The sequence below is a fragment of the Acanthaster planci genome, linkage group LG01 (assembly GCF_054643075.1).
Source record: "Acanthaster planci isolate LZ-2023a linkage group LG01, COTS_SCS, whole genome shotgun sequence".
NCBI classification, from domain to species: domain Eukaryota; kingdom Metazoa; phylum Echinodermata; class Asteroidea; order Valvatida; family Acanthasteridae; genus Acanthaster; species Acanthaster planci.
In genome coordinates this window covers 2359119-2379451 of record NC_141777.1, presented here as the reverse complement: position 1 = coordinate 2379451, position 20333 = coordinate 2359119, and the positions used below count along the sequence as shown (strand labels likewise).

Below are 20333 nucleotides of genomic sequence, written 5' to 3'. Positions count from 1 at the left end.
TATGAACCAGTTTTCCCCCTTCTGAGGAAATTCCCTGGCCAGGCCATCACCAGTAATCGTTCCTGACAGATAGGTGGTCGGGGTGATGCTGAACTGAGGTGTTGCAGGCGTGACGCTAAAGCGAAAAGTAGGCGGGAACTCAATGTGAATGCTTACCCAATCCGGGCTATTTAGCTTCGGGCTGGCCGCCCTGCTTACGAAAATTATATGACCAATTCGACACCTCTCGACAGAAGGAAAAGTCGGGCAGCCGTCACACTGAACCCGAAATCACAAGGCACAGATGAAATATCACCACCGGGACCGACGGTCTCTGGAATAAAATTGATTGCAGAAAATTTCGCCTAGCAGTTATGAAAATTGCCTCGTCAGAGATATGTTTTCCATATGTGAGGAGTTTCCAACGATAATAGGTCCCCGCCCACTTTTGACCCCACCACGCGAGCACACAGCCCAGACGCTGTTTCCCGCGCTTTAATGTAAAACATCTTGCATTACTCTGTCAACTGCAGGCCGGTCATTCTACCTGTCGCCATTGTTGCATTTCTAAAGAGTATTTTCCCCCTTCCTCCCCAGCTCAGTGAAGAGCTTGCTTTGTAACGCCTTGCTTGTATCAAAGAGTCCGTACCCTTCCTGAGAAAAAGGTCCCCATGGACCGAGCAAACGCCTGAAAGACCTGCACAATTAAACACAGTACCCCTTCCGCACTGTCAAATTCTGTTGCATATTACATCGCATAAAAATGCCACGGGAGGCTGCAAGATGTCAGTATACAGGACTGGAAAAGCATGCTCACTACGCCTGTACACTTAACGAACAAGGTAACGAATAGGATCAGAAATATCAGAGGCCCTTCTAGTAAACAGAAGCAGGTTGAACCACAGTTCAGCCCAGTGTTTTGTTTTTTTCAAACAGTCTGCATCGACAGGATCAGAAGTACATTATGCTGTAGACACAAATGCCTAAATATATAAACAATGATGTGCACAGGTAACGCAGAGATAGGGCCAAGTGCAGAGCACGGTGTTCTCTCCACGAGTTCGTGTTATGCGCTTGCTCATAATGAGGGTTGTGTGTCATGCGCGTACAGTGGGCCCCGATCGGTCTGTCTCCCGTTACTTCGTGAGAATGGCCGGCCGTACACATACGCTGTTCAGCCCCGCGCTGTCTGACACAATTAGCCTAGATGTTAGCCGAAATGTTGAACATGCTGCTGCACCTTTGCGCCTGGTCTATTTGATCCAGGAATGTCTTACCTATTAACCTGAGCCAATGTCATCGTAGGAGAGAGGCCGAGGCAAGTAGCCTGGCCGTGCACCAGCGGCCCACCGTGTCTATAAGATGAGGAGTAGGGAGGCAAGGCAAGAAGATGTCCGGCGGTTACACATGCTGGTCGGAGATTGAACAGTGTAATTACCAACACAATCGCGGACCTGTCACCTTGGGTTTACGTCTGGTTCGAGGGATGGGTGGGTATTACGCGAAATTACCGGCCACTTCACTGCTGATCTCCGTAACTTCTTGGCTCATAAAACGTCTTTTCATTAGTATCACCGGGCCGGTTCGCTGTTATGAACACTCGTGAGCATCTCATCAAAACGGAGCCTTTGACTTTCACTAAAAGTCGCACCGTTAAGATTAATGGTTGTTTAATATCGCCTTTGTCTTGGGACGAACCAACACATGACAATTCAAGGGGTGTTCGCCTTCATTGCGGTTGGCTGCTTTTGTATCTGTGTACATTCCAAATTAAACATAATCGAACCTTTGTGATTTGTGCTCAATGAGGGTCTTTCCTTCTTCCCGGCTAGTTGAGGTTGCGGGAAGCGGACATTGCTCGGTGAAACTAACGGTGAAACTACGGTAAAAAAGCCCAACGACCGCAGCGTTGCCTGACCTTGTCACCTCTATATACAGGGTTTGTGCTCCGTTCTTTTGTCCCGTTAAAGAGGGACCTATTGATGTCGATGTCAACTCTCCCGCCCAACTCACATAAATGACAGCTATTCACCTCACAGAAAAGGGGGCATCGTAGGTATACGGCATGACGCGTGTATAATTATTGCGATTCTTTCCATATGCTAAACGGTTGTTGAATACCTGTGAATAAGTTAACATTGCTGCAGGCTGACGGTGTATAAGTACACAGTCATCGGTTCGTGTTCTGGTGTAGTTTATGATTATGCCGTTGTCCGAGATCTCATGATTAGGGGACTACTTTGACAATTAATTTTGGCTGACCCATCATGAAACCGAGCGTATTACCCCTAATCTCTTCTCTTCAAACTGTGGGGGGGGAACGGTCTCTTGTCTCAGACGAAAGGGCTGGCTGTTTATATTGAGGTTGATGAACTCCGGACGCTCTTCACGTCTGTTCTGTCTGTTTTTCCTAGGCGGATCCTATCCTTCTACACTGTATTTCTCCTCAAAATACACGCTCATCAACAGGACCCGGCTCCCACAATCCCAAATGGTGAGGGATGAACTGCGTCCATCTGGAATTTTAGAAAGAAACTTCGGGAAAGGGATGACACTTTGGGAGATTGATGTCCCTCCGCACCACTTACCCCTCTTGCATAATAGCATGCATTGCACGTAGCCGGCCAGGTCCGCTGGCAGGTCTCTCTATCCAGCCGAGACTCGGTATCGCAAACAGTACTCGTCAAGGGGCACTCAATGCACTAATCGTTACTCGGCGAGGTACACGCGCACGCCGGATCGCACGAGCGGCCCCCAGACGGGATGATTGTGTAGTCATTTGGGGAGCGCTAGATTATCCCTCAACCTTGCCTTCTCTCTTATACAGTCCGTTGGCTATCATTACCGTCTTTCACCCAACTGTTGCATAATGTATCATCCGCTGCAATATATCTAAACATTTCCCCATCACCTATGTATGAGGATCCCGTCCCAATTCCCAACTTGTTTCCACGGTACATCCATATAGAGCATCGTTTCCCAAACTGGGGGCTGCCAATCATGCTGTGGACATTATTTCTGGACTGCACCATGTACTTTTTTCCTTGGTTTAGATACCGGTGGTTTATCCAATTAGAAAGGAAAGGGTGTCTTGCTAGAAGTAGAGCTTGACGGGTATTTTATCAGGGGAGCAAGACGAACATGCCCGTGTAATCTTATCACATTCCGGAGCCGACTCATCATTGTATGGCACCGAAACTTCGAACTGAATTGCTCCCAGGTTCACTGACCTTCAATTCTCAAAAAAAATGGGGGGGGGTTCAAAACCAAGAAAGTGGTTTCTATGCTTTCCAAGAAGCAATAGTTTACCCCAAATAAAGATTTGAAATGGAATTCATAGTACATGTATATCCAATTACGGACTTCAAATAATGTTGAGAAAAACATGACTTCAGGAAAAGGTGTATTATTCCACAATACATGTATAGGCCTTCACATGAAACCTGATTTTCTTTTTTTAATTTAAAAGCCCATTCTATCCATCTGTGAGGGTCCACATGGAGTATAGGGCAGTCTAACTGTGTATGCATGTAGTCGAATTCTAGCTGACCGAGACGCCGTATTGTCGAACGGTTAGCGCCGTCATAGACGAATTGTAACGAGACTATTGTGCACGTTGTTCAAGTTTCTTAATACAAAATACTGAAATTTGTCTTCATGCCAAGCTATTCTGAGCGCCCTTTCGTTTGCCTGCGATTTGAGTGGCCTCAGTATCACTGGATGGAGAAGTAGAAAAGTACAGAGTTCTGCATACACTGAAACGGCATAGGAAAAATCCCTTGTGATGGAACAATTAAACGTACTTTCCTATTGGAGTAATTCTTCCTTGCCTTGCCTTCAAGTCTTTCTCGTTTTCACACCATTTACAATGTGAACCAAAGTTTCTTCTTCACAGACATAATGCTCAAAAGGTACTGCGTACCATAACGTTGATGACGTGTCACATGTCGTTCACTCAGCTGAGTTTGTGTGCCAATGCTTGTTAAATTCCGCTGGTTGAACCACGGAGGAAGGAACATGGCTGAACCTACCTTGTGAAACTTTCGCCTGTGATGGAGAATATTCAGTGCATATCAGCGTGACACTGACTGGTGAACATTTTCGCCAACACCGTAATAAGGTGTTTTCCTTCTGTATGTATGTGGACAATTTTTGCAAAGGCATCTTTCCAACAGGTCCAATCTGGAGTTGTTTGATAAGGAACGTGGAATTCTTTTTCTTTCGCGGAAGAACAGGCTGGCATAACTCTGTCGAAATCCTACACCAGCAAACCTCAAAGGGGGTAAAACGGGCCTGGTGTGACATGGCCCTATCGCTATCTACCGGGAGACAATAAAACCTGGCCGTGACACGCATGGTTATTGGTGGGTTGGCTCGACGTCACCTTTCTGTCCCGCTTGGCGGTGGTTGGGTTTTAAATCATGCTGCATGCAAGGGATTTGTTCTGGAGCTTGTAAATTGAGTTAACACATGTCTCTGTGTTACATGTCAATGTTAAATAAGACATAGACGCACGGCGGATTGACTCGATATGGTCTGTTCCCTGGACGACAGAGGTCTAGAATCCCGAGCGTCTTATGAAACTACTGTGCACTTATATACTACTCTGTAAGCTTAAAATATACTTCATCAAAAAGAAATCGAAAAATGGTAGACTTGCAAATTCACTATTATGTGACGCCAATGACTTCGTATTTGTCGATATAGCTTTTCTGCAACAACAAATCGAGAATTCAATTAAGATGTTAATAACTGATTAACTTCCAGCGCATTAGTTTGAGAGAAACGACAGCTTTTCAGGACCGAACATGATTAACTAGTAACAAGAAAAACAATCATTTCTATAGTCTTTTTTGCGAAAGACAAAACTGGCCGGTCTTATTACTTCGTCGGGAATATTAAACAACGTTGATAACAATGGTTTTCTACTATCAGCAAGTCAATGGGGGACGCATCTATTACATGTGATTGTCACTGATTTGCTGCAAAACCAAGACCTCGAATTTTTGAGCACTCTCCATGATAAACTCTCCCATGCATGCAGACAAACAGAGTGTGTCCTATAGACGGTAAGAAATGAGAAGGGTGATCGATACGCATGCACAGCCTATTTGTAGTGAACCAAAAACAACTAGAGGCCAAACCTTACAAAATTATACAATCAACAAAATAACCTCAAATCTGATGAATGAACAATTACATGATACAAAACATAATCATTTGGAACAAACGGTTGCGGGACTCCCAAAGCAAGTCCCCTCTCGCAAATGACGTTTTCGATCAGGGCTTTCGGAAAATGTGTCCCATTTACAGCTTAACAGTTCAAATGCACAGTGTGATGAACTCAATCTTCTCGTATGTTGAGCACAAAGGAGCAATATTCCTAAGGACATCCCTGTACGGTCTGTCCCCAGTGAGTCTCCTGGTTACTCGGCACCATCTCCCTACGCAATTTCCCCCCACTCTTTTGTTGTTCACGGCGCGCCCGATTCATGCCGTCTCTCCTCGGCGTATTTCCCGGCTGTTTGGGCTCTGTCATTGTCACCGATAAAAAAAATAAAAAATAAAAAAACAGTACACAGAGAATATCAACCACTTCCAACCTAGCATGAGCCTCGTCTAGCTCCGTCCTCATTCATCAACATTTTTGTCTTCCCGCCAATAAATGCTATCAGAGCATCGTTTTCTTGAAACCGTTTTTGTCAGGCTACTCACCCAGCCAACCCCCAGGTTCGGAGATGGCTGTACAAGATAGTGCCATCGATGCAGAATAAGAGATAAGTAGCGCCGATAATAATCGAAGAGGAGAACAGCTCGAGTCACTTGCGCGCTGCCTTCTTCATCTCTCTGTTCACCCCCTCCTGTTAAAACCAAAAACACATGCACGGAAATACAAATCGCACCGGCCAGAGTGTGCAATCAAATTTACACTAGCTGATGAGCTTGCCCGACAAATTCGCGGCAGATCTTGCCGAGCGTTTCGCGGCCAAGCGCTCCCCTATTTGGATTCCATTATTTCGGTGTTAGAATCTTAGCTGTATTTGACCAGGACATGCTTAATGTGGGACGGCACACAAAGCGTCCCGAGTCCGTCAGGTCCAAAACGTGACTTGTCGATCTGAAAGTGGTGTGATGACGAGCCCACGTGACCAAGCAATCGGTCCCTCGCCCGACACTTACACCGAAGGGCCCTTTCTCCCTGAGTGTCTCTGTGTGTATATATACTCCAAAACATCCTCCCTTTGCCCAAGCAGTGGGCAAAACATTCCATAACACTCGTCGCATCTGACAACAGCACCCCATACAGCACTCCCCCCCAAAAAAAAGAAAATTTGGTGCAATGCCTTTTCGTCAATGCTAAATAGGACCGCATAGCTGCATTATTATTAATTGGGTAAAACAGTTGAATGAGGAAATAAATACTAAAAAAGGACGCACAAAACTATTTGTTTAGGCAAAGCAACTAGAACTAGGGTGGAATTAAAGAAACAGCAAGCGTTTCTCCTTTTGGATTCTAAATGCAGTTGAGGATGATTTGCTTTGCGACATGAATAATTAAACATCATCTCTTCCTCTTAGCATTCTGCTAAGCAAGTCAGCCGTGTTGGACAGGCTTTGTTTGGGTATGTCAAATTATCCCCCCCCCCCCGATCTTTCTGTCCCCGGATATGCTCACAGGTACCCACAGCATCCACGGCAGTGCTCAGTAGAGGCAGGGGTTAACAAACATAACAATAAACATCAAAAATGGCGAAATTTCAAGGGAAAACAGGACCACTGGACAAATCACATGAGAGCTGCAACGCGCAACACCTTGTGGCTTTTATTCATGTATTATTATAACTGAGCTTATAGTCAAGAGCAATAAATTGGTCCCATGAAAGAAAGTAAAGAATCACAATTCGTAACACGTTGAAAAAATATGCAAATTGATGACCGAGATGAAATGAACGATAATTGACCTCAATTTCCGATGAAAAAAAAAACTTGGGAGCTATAGGCCTTCATACAGACTTGGCAGCGTATGGTACTGAAGACATTGATGTAACACACTGGCTTGAATTGTTGAGACTTGCTCGTTCTATTGTGACGCGAATCCACGCTGACCAAAATAATGTGCTTCATTTCAGGTGTTACGGTAATGAAGGAACACCGCGAAGCAGCCAAGCGCCTTTTAAGACTCTCCATTTTCTACGCATTATAATTCCCTCTGTGTGACTTTATGTACAGGGGCAAAGCGCCGCCTCGAAGTGCACCATGTGTTCTGTCTGTCACTTTGTGTGGCGGGATCACAAATGTTTATAATGGTGCGCATTATTTGCAAGGTAAAATGTTTGCATGTGAACTATATTTTGGAATTGATGTTTCCCTCTAAATTATAATGCGTCGCTTTATAATGCCTTTTGAAGACATTTTCAAGAGCTTTAATAGTTTGTTTAGCAATTACAAGAATGTTTCACTTTTTGATATTTTCCCCTCTTCTGAAGACGTCAACTCACAGTGACTGGCCTGTGAAACATTGCAAAAATCCCCCCCCCAATGTCCTGTAATCTCATACATTCTCTCAGCTCTGGAATAAGTAGATGCGAGAAAGTGCGAGACATGGGACCCTTTCACCCCATTGACGTAAAAAAAATCACCACGTCCACACAAGGTATTTACAATACGACAGACACAACATTCGTGATTTCTCAGATTTAGCCTCCAACTCGTTTTATTTCACGTTCTTTATTAACACCAAGAAGTCCATCTTGATCTGATTTATAGCTTTCCCGCCCGTACAGCCTTCTGCCGTGTGTTCATTTTGACATATCAGAATTACACAAACCAGACATTATACTCAGCCTCGTTCTCTGTCAATACAAAGCACTAAGAAATAAATTACACTGTATATAAAGTGTCCGCAACACCAGCCTGGGGAGCGAAGAAACCGATGGTTAAATTACACAGGCTTTAATTCATGAACAACAAAAAAGGCTTGAACTGAACGCAAGGGGCCGGGGAAGAGGTCAGGAGAAAACTCAACGCCTGTTTCTTCTCAGCCGAGTGCACATTTGTGTAGTCATGGTGCGAACTGAATCAAACCACAAAATCTACCACTCTTAATTTAGAAATGTTCTTTTCAGTGATCTAACACTAAAAATAAATGTCATCATGAACTTAACCACCCATCTTTAAAAAAAAAAAAAAACCTGTTTTAAACCTGCGCACCGTCCCATCATCTTTCTACACTCCGAGCGTCCCTCCCTGATTTGGAGAACAAAGACACGAGCTGATGTCATCATGCCTCATATTAAATTCATTGACCCGTGACTTACACGAATGTGGGGGGGGGGTTCTTCGGTTACTAATATTCATACCATGCAGTTAAACTTGCAAACAGTCTGTATTTTCTTGTAATTTACGCCCCGCAAAGCAGGGCACGTAAAAACACCTACAATTCGTGCAATGCCGGTGATCTTTATAACGATCAACTTCCTCATCATGCAGTTTTAAAAAGTCTATAAATTTACATACGTACTCCCCCAAGACTATACATAAATGATAATGATGATCCTGTGCCATGAACTGACTGTTTAAGGAATGAGTGCTTGACCTGTATGCGAACACTATACAGGAGAATGCATAAATAAATAACTATCTGGATTTCTTACTAATTCACTGTCACAATTAATGAACAGAAAACCAAAGTAGTTTCCAAAATCAGGAATCAGTGCAGCATTAAAGGTGTACACCGAGAGGACTAAGAAAACTCGCGAGGAAAATGGCAACAGTCAGTGCTTCAACTGTCGTTTGGGTCGAAGCGTGTTCTTGAAAAGATCTGTAATCTGTTTGCTTTCCTCACTCGAAAATTACGATAATGTCTCCTCCAAAGGTGTTTTTTTTTGGAGGCGAAATTATCAAACCTAATTCCAAAACAACAGTGTCAAACAGATGTTCGCTTTTCTCAATCACGGTTCAGCGTTTATTCCTGCATGTGGAAACGATCTACTTCTCTTGTTCGTATTCCTATCTTCAAAACATTCTTGCTCGTCATATTACTTATACACCACAGGGGAATAGCCTGCGTGAAATATGTTCTTGATTTGTCTTCGAATCACAGTCGCATCACATACCGACAAAGATTTTCTTCTTTATAATTTCGACGGGCCATGCTTTTACCAATGCTTCAATCCTAGCCATGTCGAGAATTCCTACGGACTTTACTGACAGGTAGTCTTGGATAGCAACCCAAAGGTGAGAAAGAAGTCTACATGTTCGAAGTGCAGTATTGTTACTACATCGATCCTGGTATCTGCATTGTCGATGGTTGGCAAAAACTTAACCGTTACGTCACATCAGTTATCTTACAGAGTGGCTCCGATAGTTAAAAATCTAGGAATGGTGAAATGGCAAGTCGTGTTGTTTTCTATTTAAAAACACGTTTTAATGTGTAAGCATGGCAAACCTGCTCACAAGATTAATCTCTGTTCAAGGACTCATTCTCAAAAAAGTTCGCACTTTCTGGATGAAGCAGCGAATGCAAAAGTTCGCCACATTCTGGATAATGTGCCGAAGACAACTCGGATAATCATTTGGTTTCTTTTTCTGTTCTCCTATTTTCTTATAATCTCACCGACGCAACGATGTATAATATCGAAAGCTTACGAAGTTGGTTGCGGTATTCATGAAAATTAGCTCAGCTAAACGCAAAGGCTGTGTAATACACGCACATTTTCCTAGTCACGATCTGCTATTATCACTTATGACTGTATGTCCACGCCAAGTAGACAAGTGTCATAAAACCCTAGACAAATTCAGCGATGTGATTGTCTTCAAAAAGAAAACAATAAAGGTAATCCTAGTTTCGGTTTAAAAGACGCTTGCAAACAAAAGTGCTGAACAAACCAAACAATCGTGCAGTCGACCAGATCAATTTCGTGTTATTCGTAGCCTATAACTTTCTCCAACAAATCAAATATTAAAATGCCAACTATAATTATGTTCCCCCATGGATTGTGTTAACGTGATTATAAATCATTTCCAGAGCAAAATGAGGGTGAGTATAATGAGAGGGGCGAAGTGTCTGATACAATTCTGATTCGATGCAATTTTCCGCACCGTCGCACGGCCTTTATGCCGCCTGGTGGTGGCGAAACGGCGGGCACGTGTCTCGCGCGGTAGTCTGGTACTTCGGCCTTTTTCTTGTCGCGGGCGAATGGAAGAACGAACGCGCGCACGCAGACCCCAAGTCGGTCGCATTTAAATGTTTTCAACTTGGCCTGCGTGTCGCATCAATCAAAACGATTTTCACTGACCGCCCCCAACACCTCCAAACAAGAGAGATATCGGAGCCAACCTGAAATGGCAGTTACACCAAAATAATAACTACCAGCGCTCTGGGGAGATCGAACGCAACAAACGCGGTCAGATCAGCAGTAAAGGAACAACGATCCGACTCTCTTTTAAGTCCGGTGTTGCTGACAAATAAAGTAGGTGTCAATCTGTTCATATCTTTCGATCAGATTTGATGAGGCGTAAATAAGAGGTTTTTGCACAAAAGCCAAGCAAATGAAGCGCACGAGCCTAAACACCATGCTTGTTTTTTCCTTGGTGCTGGCAAATCTTCACCTGCAGCGGTTTTTCTAAGGATACCAACGAAACACGATACAACGACCCCGCCATTTGCCCATTGCGCGCTAGATGAAAGGATGAACAGTACATGTACATTCTCCGATTTGCGTGCTCTTTTTGTTCACTAAAAGAAAAAAAAAAGAGATTTATACCGCCCTTGGTTCTTTTTTTTAACAATACAGAATGTTACTAAACGTTGTATTACAGTGGGTCTGTAATAAAACCATCGCAACTTTTTATATCATATTTCCTTTCTTTTGTTCAAACGGACTGTGTTTTAACTGTTGTAATTTCCATTCCCCTGCATGATTATATTAAGGACACAAGTGCGAAACTGTGTAATTTGCTAAAAACAGGCCAAAAGATGATACAGCTTTTAACTACCATTGCCTATGTGTGGTGCAGGAAAAACTGGGGTCCTTCAATCCTTTAAGCCGAACCAGGGCATTGCCAGAAATTTTCCCCCGAAACTAAGCACTCGATAGTCAAGCTGGAGAAAAGCTCAGTGTCATCACTAGAAAAAAAATCAGTGCATCATTTGAAATGCCTCTCTCTTTCTGAAAACAAAATCCACTTGAGAAAACTACTGACTGCAACAGCCACACGTGACACATGAAAGGAGCTTTGAGAATAAAATTCCGTGATAAAGTTCACTTGGAAAAAGTTTGCATGAGTGACAGTTGCCTCGAAGCCAAAGACTCGCATGGGGGTGGGGTATACAGGGCCAGGTCCTTTCCTGACCGGGCAACTTGCATGCGGGCACACGCTGACCTGGAAAAGGAGATTGGAGGGCACGTGCGACCAATCAGGACCCCCAAAAGGGAGTGACCGCGATTAAAATAAACTCCTAAAGCCTTCATCTGAAAAAAAGGGAACCCCCCAAAAATTGGGCCATCGTCCTGCGATCAACAATGTCCAAAGAAGGGCACCGTAATTGTGCTATTGTTGGACGCCCGTGGCGCCTAGAGATCTTTGTTGTCAGAGGCACGAACCAGGAATTCGCTTTTTATGCACGCGGGCCGAGGCACGGTCAGTGGGAGCGGGCAGCTCAAGTGCAGGCACTTGTACGGGCTCCGCTGACACCGCGAGTTGAACTTGCAATGGGGGGGGGGGGAAATGTTGTGTCTATATCCGCTAATAATCATAATTTTTCCACGGCGTTTTCGCCTGTCGAAGACTTAAGGTTTGAACGACGCATTCCCGATGCATATGAGACAGAACATGGAAACATCTACACATTCTTTCGATTTTTATTTTTTTTTCTTTTAAATTTCCATTCCGCGTGCGCAGACCGTGTATTTTGGACAAACTAGGCGAATTTATGTTAACTGAATTAAGTGAAAAAAAGAAAAGATAATTTGCATGACTACTGTCCTTTCAAGACTTACTAAAATAACATTCCAGAAGGAAGCTGTCTTATTCATTGGCATAAGAAATTGTGGATTTAGAAACTGTAAGTTGAGAGTGTGCATATTTTAAAGGATAAACTGCCCAAATGCTTTCATTTTCTAGTAGGCCTATCATCATGACATTTGTACTGAAGCTAGAATTCGAACAAGCTCTGAAAAATGGCCGCGCTGTTACTCTGTTTGTAACAAAACATATGTGAAATAGCAAAACGCTCATAAACCGCGCACCACTTCCGATCACTGACTTAACCAGGCCATTTTCCTCCATAAATTAGCACCGCTGCTCATCGCCACAGAAGAATGATCGATGATTAAAATGAAAAACGGAAATTACAGGGAGAAAATTGAAAAAAATTCCCAACTTAGTGTGGGTATCGGTTTAGCGTCTGCCAGACAGCGACGCGTGAATATTGTGTTGAGACTGTTATGCATGGAGATGGCTAAATATAATCCATCATTTATGAGACAAACAAAACCTGTCCACTAAACATACAACGATTCCCAGAGGTCGCTGTAAAAAAAGAAACAGGAAGCTCTGATATTTGCAGTAGTTTGCTGGGTTTTTCCTTGTTTTCTCTTTTTTTTTCCTCGCGGGTTACGCGACCAAGAGCGAAGCCGACAGGATAGGACCCTATAAACACGACAAAAGGGGGGGGGATTTTACATGCAAGCCCCCTGCCAGCTCTCAGGACAAATCCCCTTCAACGAGAACACTCGTCTGACAAAATGTAAAACAACATGGCAATGATGCATGTCATTCCAACATGTATGGGCTGCAAAGCTGGGTCGTTTGGCGGGAGAGATAAGGAACCATGTTGAGCCGGATGTGCATGGAGGTATGTTAAAATATTAAAAGTTAAATGGCATAATTACCAAGAAAGGGCGCATTACCTGAAAATATATACAGTCTCTCGAGAATAATTCGACTGTCAGACTTTGTTTTAAAAAGATCTATACGGCACAGAATGTAAAGCACAGCCGCAAGCTAGTTTTGGATGATTTTGAGGGCACTGACACGAAAGATAAGCCACGAAGGATTCGTAACTGTGGTTTTCACAGTAATTTTGCAAATGAAACGGTGAAAGGAAAACTGTAATTTATTTACGCGCGTCTATTTGTTTGAAGTCTGGACCAGGGAGTGAAGTGGAAAATCCCGAACAATCCGCTATGGAAATTAGCACGTAGTTTTGTTGCTGTTGGAATAACAGCAGACAATGAAACTGCAAGGCGATGATTCCAGACTCGCTATCCGGAATCGACCAAATGCAAAGCTCGGTTGTTGTTTTTTTTTCCATGAACGAACTGACCTCCACACAGGTGACGTCTCAACACTCCGATTTCACCCAAAATGCTTAGTTTTGATATCCGTTAGGGCCATCTTGAAACCTCACGATCACGGTCTCGGTTTATCGGCCGAAGAATACTTGTTTGAAATCTACGTGGTTTCATGAAAATTGAAACAGAAACCATTCGTTGGGGTTGCTTCGAAGTCAGATCAAAACGGAGGAGGGAACAAGGCCGTTTAGGGCTTTGAGTCAGCTCAAACTTGCTCGGAGGCACGGTACATCCAACATTGATATGCAGACACACACGGCTAGCCTCCCCAAAATGTCCCCCTCTATGCAGTTATTAAATTGATTTGTGCTTTCAAAGACAACACAGTATTGATATGGCGATGATGTGACGTGAAAACCAACACCACCTCCATTCTTTGGGCTGGGGCGTCAGCCTTTGAACGGCGCGCGTTTGACCCCCCACTTCACCTAATTCACGCTGGCTGAACGACGGAACAAGAGCCAGCGGACGAATACCGGGTGAAATCTAAGTAATTGGAAGGGTGTACTCTGCCATTCAGGCCAATAATCAGCCCCTCTCTGTGGGCGTGGGATGATGTCAAAGGCTCTGTTGTGTAGCCAGAGTAGTTGGGAAAGTCTCGGAGGAATCACGATTGCCAAGGTGTAATCATCATGACCATCCACGGTGATGGCTTGATTGCTGCTTTTTTGGCAAGAGCCCATTTTCGTCGTCGTCTTGAATCTTGACTCCTCCTGCTTGTGTTTTCTCGTATTCTTCGGCCATGATACAATCCTTTGTAATGATCGGAGGAGTAAGACAGAAAATCCCCATCTAAGGGCTGGTGCTTGGGTACTGACAGACGGGACTCTACAATTCCTATGATATCAGCCGATTGGTTGCACAGGGGAAAAAACAAAGCCAGTCGATCGGTTCATCATGGCGATACGGTAAGGACCCGGTATGGATACACGCAGGGGAATAATGCGCAGCGCCATCTTCAAAAGAAAATACATGTATAGTCTTCGTTTATACACACCGTTTAATCGGCACTGAAGATAAAAATATACGATATGGGTGAAGTAAAATGTAACCATGTGAAACAGGCCTGAGATTCTAACCGGGTTTTCTTATGAGGATAATCAAGCGTTTTCGGTTAGTGAGTATTTTTTTTTAAAAGAGATGGATTTCTCACTAAAAACAGCCAGCGGCTGACATGCGTGTTCCTCAGAGGTACGATGAAGTTAGTGACGTTTATAAATACCCTCCCCTTGGACGCCCCGATGGCCAGTACTTTGTCCCCCCAGTATCTCTCCAGTGATGGTCGCAGCCCGGTCTCTGCCTGTTTCCCGCCCTCCCTCCCCCGTTATTTCGCCCCGTTACTCCCAACTGTTCTTTTCGCCGCGCGCATTGTTAGGGCGCGGACCTGCGGGAGGATTTAAGTTGATAGATTGGGTATCCATGGTAAAACACTTGCAGGCTTTGCGGGCAACATGTCACCGGTGCCTTCACGAAAAAAAAAACCAAGCAATTCCCTCTACGTGTCCTTACTTCCCAGGGTTAGTAGCCTACACCGAATGTGGTCATGTTTTGGCGAGAACTTCACTCACTATGCCAGTGTTTTTGTGTTTGTTTGGGGGCCTGTGCGTGCACCGCGATATATTAGCAGCAAAAATATCCATCGCTTCGGATGTTTACCGCGACACGCATAGATCAAAACTCGCCCTTGTTTATCATCAGCACTTTTTTCCCCTCTCCTGTCAGTATCTCATGAAAATTTATCCACCGGAATATCAATGGCAGACGATTTGTTCAAGCCTTTCGGCTATGTTTCCGTCGGCGTGTCCGTCTTCCGTGGACACCTGCGACCCGACGCAGAATACAAACCGTTCCGCCAGCGACAAAGACAGGATCTGCATCATTTGCCATAAATCGGCACTTGTAATATTCTGTCCGAGAAATATCATCTATAGGATGGCTAGGACTGAAGCAAAGACTTTCCCACGCATTCCCCATCAATATTAGCAACATGGCACGAAGCAGCAAAACATAAATAGTCCACCCAAAGCATGTTATAACAGCTGAAAACTTACATCTCCAGAATCAACCATTGTTTATTACAGACGTAACAACTTGAGTGTTTTTTATTGTGGCCCTAAAATGTGGAAGAATCGTGTTCGTAATAAACCATCATCCCTGACAAAGTTGGGTTGGTATTTGCTATTAATGAAATTACATAACTTATCTACCACGGCGTGATTTAATGTTAAAGACCTTGTTTCCCGCAAAAATATATTACACAAAATAACAACGTAGTAAATTAGTAAAGCAATAATGCAAAGATAAAGAGCCGTATGTTGTATGTAAGAGTTGGGTCACAGGCAAGATGGCGTTCACATTCATTCTTCTTTGTATCAAGAAATATAAACCGTATTCAATAGGTTCCATGTAAAAATCATGGAAACGATTACAGTCAACTGGCAAGTGACGAAATAATACTATATATTAATGTCACATCACCCTCTCGAAATGGGACTTACTTTCAACAGCCTCACTGGGAGTTGACAATGTTCTTGGTGGGGGCTGATGGCTCGTTTCTGGGCGCTCGGGCAGGCTCTTTCGCCCTCCATCGCTACGATCCTATATCCACCAGATTGTTGGACATGGGGGCCAACATGGAATTCTGTAGCGAGTTCTGGAGCACGGACTCAGACATGTTGACCTGTGTGAGCCCCGCCACGTCGGAGGCGCCGGGCGGCAGGCTGGTCATGGGCGACATGAGGTTAGCCTTGCCCAACTCGCTCATCATCAGGCTCTGCTGATGATGAGCGTGGTGAGGATGCTGGTGCTGGTGGTGATGGTGGTGATGAACCGAGGAGGCGGCAGACACGCCCATCTCTGTCACGTCGCCCAGGTTCTCCTTGCCGTTCATCACCATGCCGAGGTCCTCTTCGGAGCTGGTGCTGGGCGTTGCTAATTTCCCCTTATTCTCCTGCTCTGCACTCTCCCTGTGTTTAACATTCAACATAAAACAATTGGTGAGAAAACTGATAAAAGACAACAAAAAATGACGTTTTTCCAATAAAGATCAAAACTTGGGATTATTAGCAACAACAAGATGTATTTTGCTTGAAAATTAAGAACTCGGCTGAGGGACTATTTATTGGGCTTTAAGACAAATGTAAACGAGAAAATGTGTTTCTTTTGAGTTTGATGCTAAGATTATAAAAACGAAGAATATTGAACACTTGCAAACTGTAACTTTTCGGGTTTGTGTACACATGCAGAAACGCGGCGGAATGATCAATGATAGGGCCACGTCAGCCGATCTGTTTTTGCACGGGTCGAGCGCCGCTCCGCTACCCGGCTGTTAATCAGCTGTAACTCGCCGTGTTGACATTCAAATACACGCGAAAGGCAAAGAGCCTGCGTCGGAAGGGAAGGGCCAAAATACCGGGAATATGTCTCGAGGTTGAAACAAGACAACCTGAAGAGAGGTGGACACACAAAATTATGTCCAGTTTACAGCCGCGCCGCCTAGCCTGCTCGACACACACCAAACAAACGGGACATGGCCGGATCACGTAGGCAGAGAGAGAAGAGAGAGCTGTCTAAATATTCTGCCGACCTCTGCCGCGTTTGTTTGCCCTCTTGCTGCATAATATTGTCTGACCTAAATACATTTTTATCATGGCGGTTTACGGGAGCAATTCTGAGCTACAGTGCTACTGTATTGGAACAGAAAGTGCTTATAAAAATGGCAACTTGGATTTAGTTGGCAAGACGCAACAGTGTTTCGGATGAGTCAGTCATAGATCACTAAAACCTGACACAACGCCTTCGACAAAGCCGCTGTTTCTAAAAAATTATACCCGAAAATGAAAACGGACAATTGTTTTTGTCTCCGAATATTCTTTCAAAATATATGTGGTACAAACTAATAAGCATGGCCATTCCAGCTAGCCTTACATTGCCTTTTCTTCCCTCTGCTTCTTTTGTCTGCATTTCCCTGGCCCACAATTTACCATATTTTGCCCCTCAGAAGGAAGCCAGCGTAAACGGCCAAAGATCCCGAGGAAAGTGCGGGCGTATCGTGTTACACGGATGGGGCGCTGCACGTGGGACGCGCGGTGTGTGCCGGCCAGATACCCTTGTCAACAACCTTGTGTTGGGCTCATGCCATATTTTCCGATAGCGCACCATTTCAAACTGGCAATGAGCCGAAATAAAATATAACGAGGTTTGCAAAATAGTTGAACAAATAGAAGTAATTGTGATTTTGATGTTACAAGGTAAGAAGTAAACATTTTGGGAAAAAATAAGAAAAGAAACAGCATTTTGTTCACCTTTCTTTTGCTTCAGCCGCTCTGTCCCGCTGCCGTCGATTTTTGAACCAATTACTAACTTGAGTAGTGGTGAGTCCAGTTGCTTCAGCCAGTTCTCTTTTTTCTCTGGGTGAGGGGTAAGGGTTGTGTGAGTACCACTCCCTGAGGACTCCCCTCGACTTCTCCTTGAAGCAATAGCTCGTCTCTTCCCCGTCCCAGATGGTCCGCGGCAGCGGGAACTTTCGTCTTACCCTGTATTTACCGACAGCTCCCAGCGGTCGGCCGCGGAGCTTCTCAGCCTCGATGTAGTGCGCCTTCAGCCACAACGCTTGCAGTTTCGGGTGGTTGTGTGGCGAAAAATTATTGCTTTCCAAGATCTTGTAGAGTTCCCGAAAGTTGCCGCGATGGAAGGCCACGATGGCCTTGGCTTTGAGTACGCTCTCATTCTTGTGCAGGTGTTCGCAGGCCGGCAGCGACCAGAGAAAACGGCCCAGGCGCTCGATGTTACCCGACTGCTGCAGAACCTCGCAGACGCAGGCTACCTGCTCTTGTGTAAACCCAAACGACGGTAACATGGTGGGGGAGCACACCAACAGATGAAGACAACCTCAGAAAAAGTCGGGCAGGTTTTTAGTCTCGGCGATTATGCTCACCCTGGTCTGAACGTCCCACTGTAGTCGGGAACTGTCGGAATCGACAAGTGCACGGCAACGCTGGCCCGGTACTACGGGAACGCTCTGACTGCTGACAGCACACCGTCGCCGCTTGTGACTGGAAGTTCTCTGGCGAGTCTTTGACACCACTCACTCTGACGGTCACACGCTGAGCCGGAGCCTTTTACTCGCCCTGACTGTGATTGGCTTTCTGCGCGGCTTCGGTCGTTCAGCCATTATGAGGGCGAACAGGAATTAGTTGCCAGGCAACGCTGTCAATCAGTGTAACCCGAAACGGTACTGGGTGTGGACTGACTGTCAGTGCTCTATTGAGGCAGCAACTGAGAGACGTGGCCCCGATGAATCCTGCGGTCCACGTTGCTCAATACATGCGCAGTGCATACCACGCGTATTCCTGTGCACGACTTGCACCAATGGAGAGCCGGGCAATAAAAATATATACCCCAATGCCAACAACGTGTGGTATCCGGGCCCGAATTATTCTACGTCTTCACTCGGCAGTCACAACAATTCTTGCCAGGTATGTCACCAGCCATAGCACGGCCCGTGTATGAACATTCTTTTTTCTATTTTAAATATATTCATATATTTTGGCACGGTTTGGAATGGGACGCAGAAATGTGCCTATTATTCCACCATGAATCACTGTACAAATATTTGAAGCAAACATTTCACCCCGTTTTGGGTCAGGCTCGATGAAAGGAATGCGAGCGTGGTGTTCCACTTTCCTTTAATTGCATCACTCTTATTACTGATCATTACCCAGCAATCAAAATCGATATTTGAGGTTCACTTTTTTCATTTCTTTTCCTTCCTTTGTACCCCGTCAATATGAATGTCGAGATGTCCTCAACCCATGACCCGGGGGGGGGGGTCTGGTCCCCGCCTCACCACGAGGTATGGCTTTGGGTTTTGATTGTTCGCCGAGCGAACTTGCCCTCTCTGTTTGCGATGCAAAGAGACGGCTGCTAAAATTCCCAGTCCAACAACACGTAAGCCTGCAATGGTCTTAATTTTTTGTTTATCCTGTAATTAAATTTTAAGACTTAACAGTAAGCACAGTCGTTAGTTTATATTCCCTGCAAGGCCTACAGTGTACTGTACATGTACTATCAACAGCCCTAAACCATGCCGGGCTTCACGTCCGTCGCTAGCGATAGTCAGAATGGAACGTTCACTCATGCCCAACTTATTACCGTGTTAGCTCGCGCTTCATCCTCTATGCTACATGTTTATAGGATTTGGCCTCAGGTTTGTGTCTGTTTTTGTTTCTCGAATAAATCTCCTTCAGTTGGGTCTTCGGGCGAGTTGTGAATGAGCCGGCTAGGCGGCAGAACCGTCATAGTGGCATGCATGTGGTGACGAGCGGGTTGGGTCGGACCACGGTTGGACCACAGAAATCCATTCTATTTCGCTTATAATCTTTCTTCCACGAAACTGAGACTTTGTTCGTTGTGAAAACAGTGTCGGTAGTAAGCAAAATAATTTACGTGGTAGTGCGATCTAGAGTGAAACAAAGGCCAAAGGGTTTCAGAAACAGGTCTTTAAGGCCACCGTTCGTTGTCTTTCAACGGGTTGAGAAAGACTCTAAAGATTTCCGATCAAAATACTTACCGGAAATGAAACGGCGGGGCAAACAATATCAGCCAATAACACTTGAAAGTATTTGGGAAAGAATCGGCTGAATTGTCATTTGTTGTTGCAGTTGGGTCACTGTTTGGTACATATGCAGATATGATCAACAACTGATGGATTGTGCATAAGTAGCCTTTCTTATGATTGCTGACAATGATCAAAACAAACATAATAAGTGGTTTTATGGAAACCGTAGTGCGGGCAGCTGAGGGCGTGTAGGATCTCGCTGTATGTTGCGCTTTGAGACACCCCAAACATTACAACCAGTGGCAACTTGTGACCCTAATGTCAAAGGAACATTAGTCTTAAGTAAAAGACTGAGGACATCGTGGTGTACCTTGGCCACTCTTACGATCATGGGCGGAAACTCGGGGGGACAGGGGACACGCCCCCCCCATGAATTT

The 20333-nt window shown here is 44.7% G+C and overlaps 1 protein-coding gene across 3 annotated transcripts; it reads right to left on the bottom strand.

The window, feature by feature from the left end:
• Positions 1-3255: 3255 nt before the first annotated feature.
• LOC110974175 (homeobox protein SIX1-like) lies at positions 3256-18494 on the bottom strand. Of its 3 annotated transcripts, XR_002597556.2 has the most exons (4): positions 17642-18494; positions 15836-16303; positions 5695-5840; positions 3258-5511 (listed from the first exon to the last, which is right to left on the bottom strand). XR_002597556.2 is itself a non-coding variant. In XM_022225612.2 (2 exons), the coding sequence occupies exons 1-2, from the start codon at positions 18193-18195 to the stop codon at positions 15928-15930; spliced, it is 930 nt and encodes a 309-aa protein (XP_022081304.1). In that variant the 5' UTR covers positions 18196-18494; the 3' UTR covers positions 7664-15927. The 3 variants fall into 3 exon arrangements, 1 of the variants encoding a protein (XP_022081304.1); XR_002597555.2 differs by having other exon boundaries at positions 3256-5840; XM_022225612.2 differs by lacking the exons at positions 3258-5511; positions 5695-5840 and having other exon boundaries at positions 7664-16303.
• Between the last annotated feature and the right edge of the window lie 1839 nt (positions 18495-20333).

Excerpts from the sequence above, each read along its gene's own strand:
- LOC110974175 (XM_022225612.2), bottom strand. The coding sequence starts at position 18,195 with ATGTTACCGTCGTTTGGGTTTACACAAGAGCAGGTAGCCTGCGTCTGC. Across the intron at positions 16,304-17,641 it reads GCGGCTGAAGCAAAAGAAAG|GGAGAGTGCAGAGCAGGAGA; the intron begins GTGAACAAAATG and ends TGTTAAACACAG.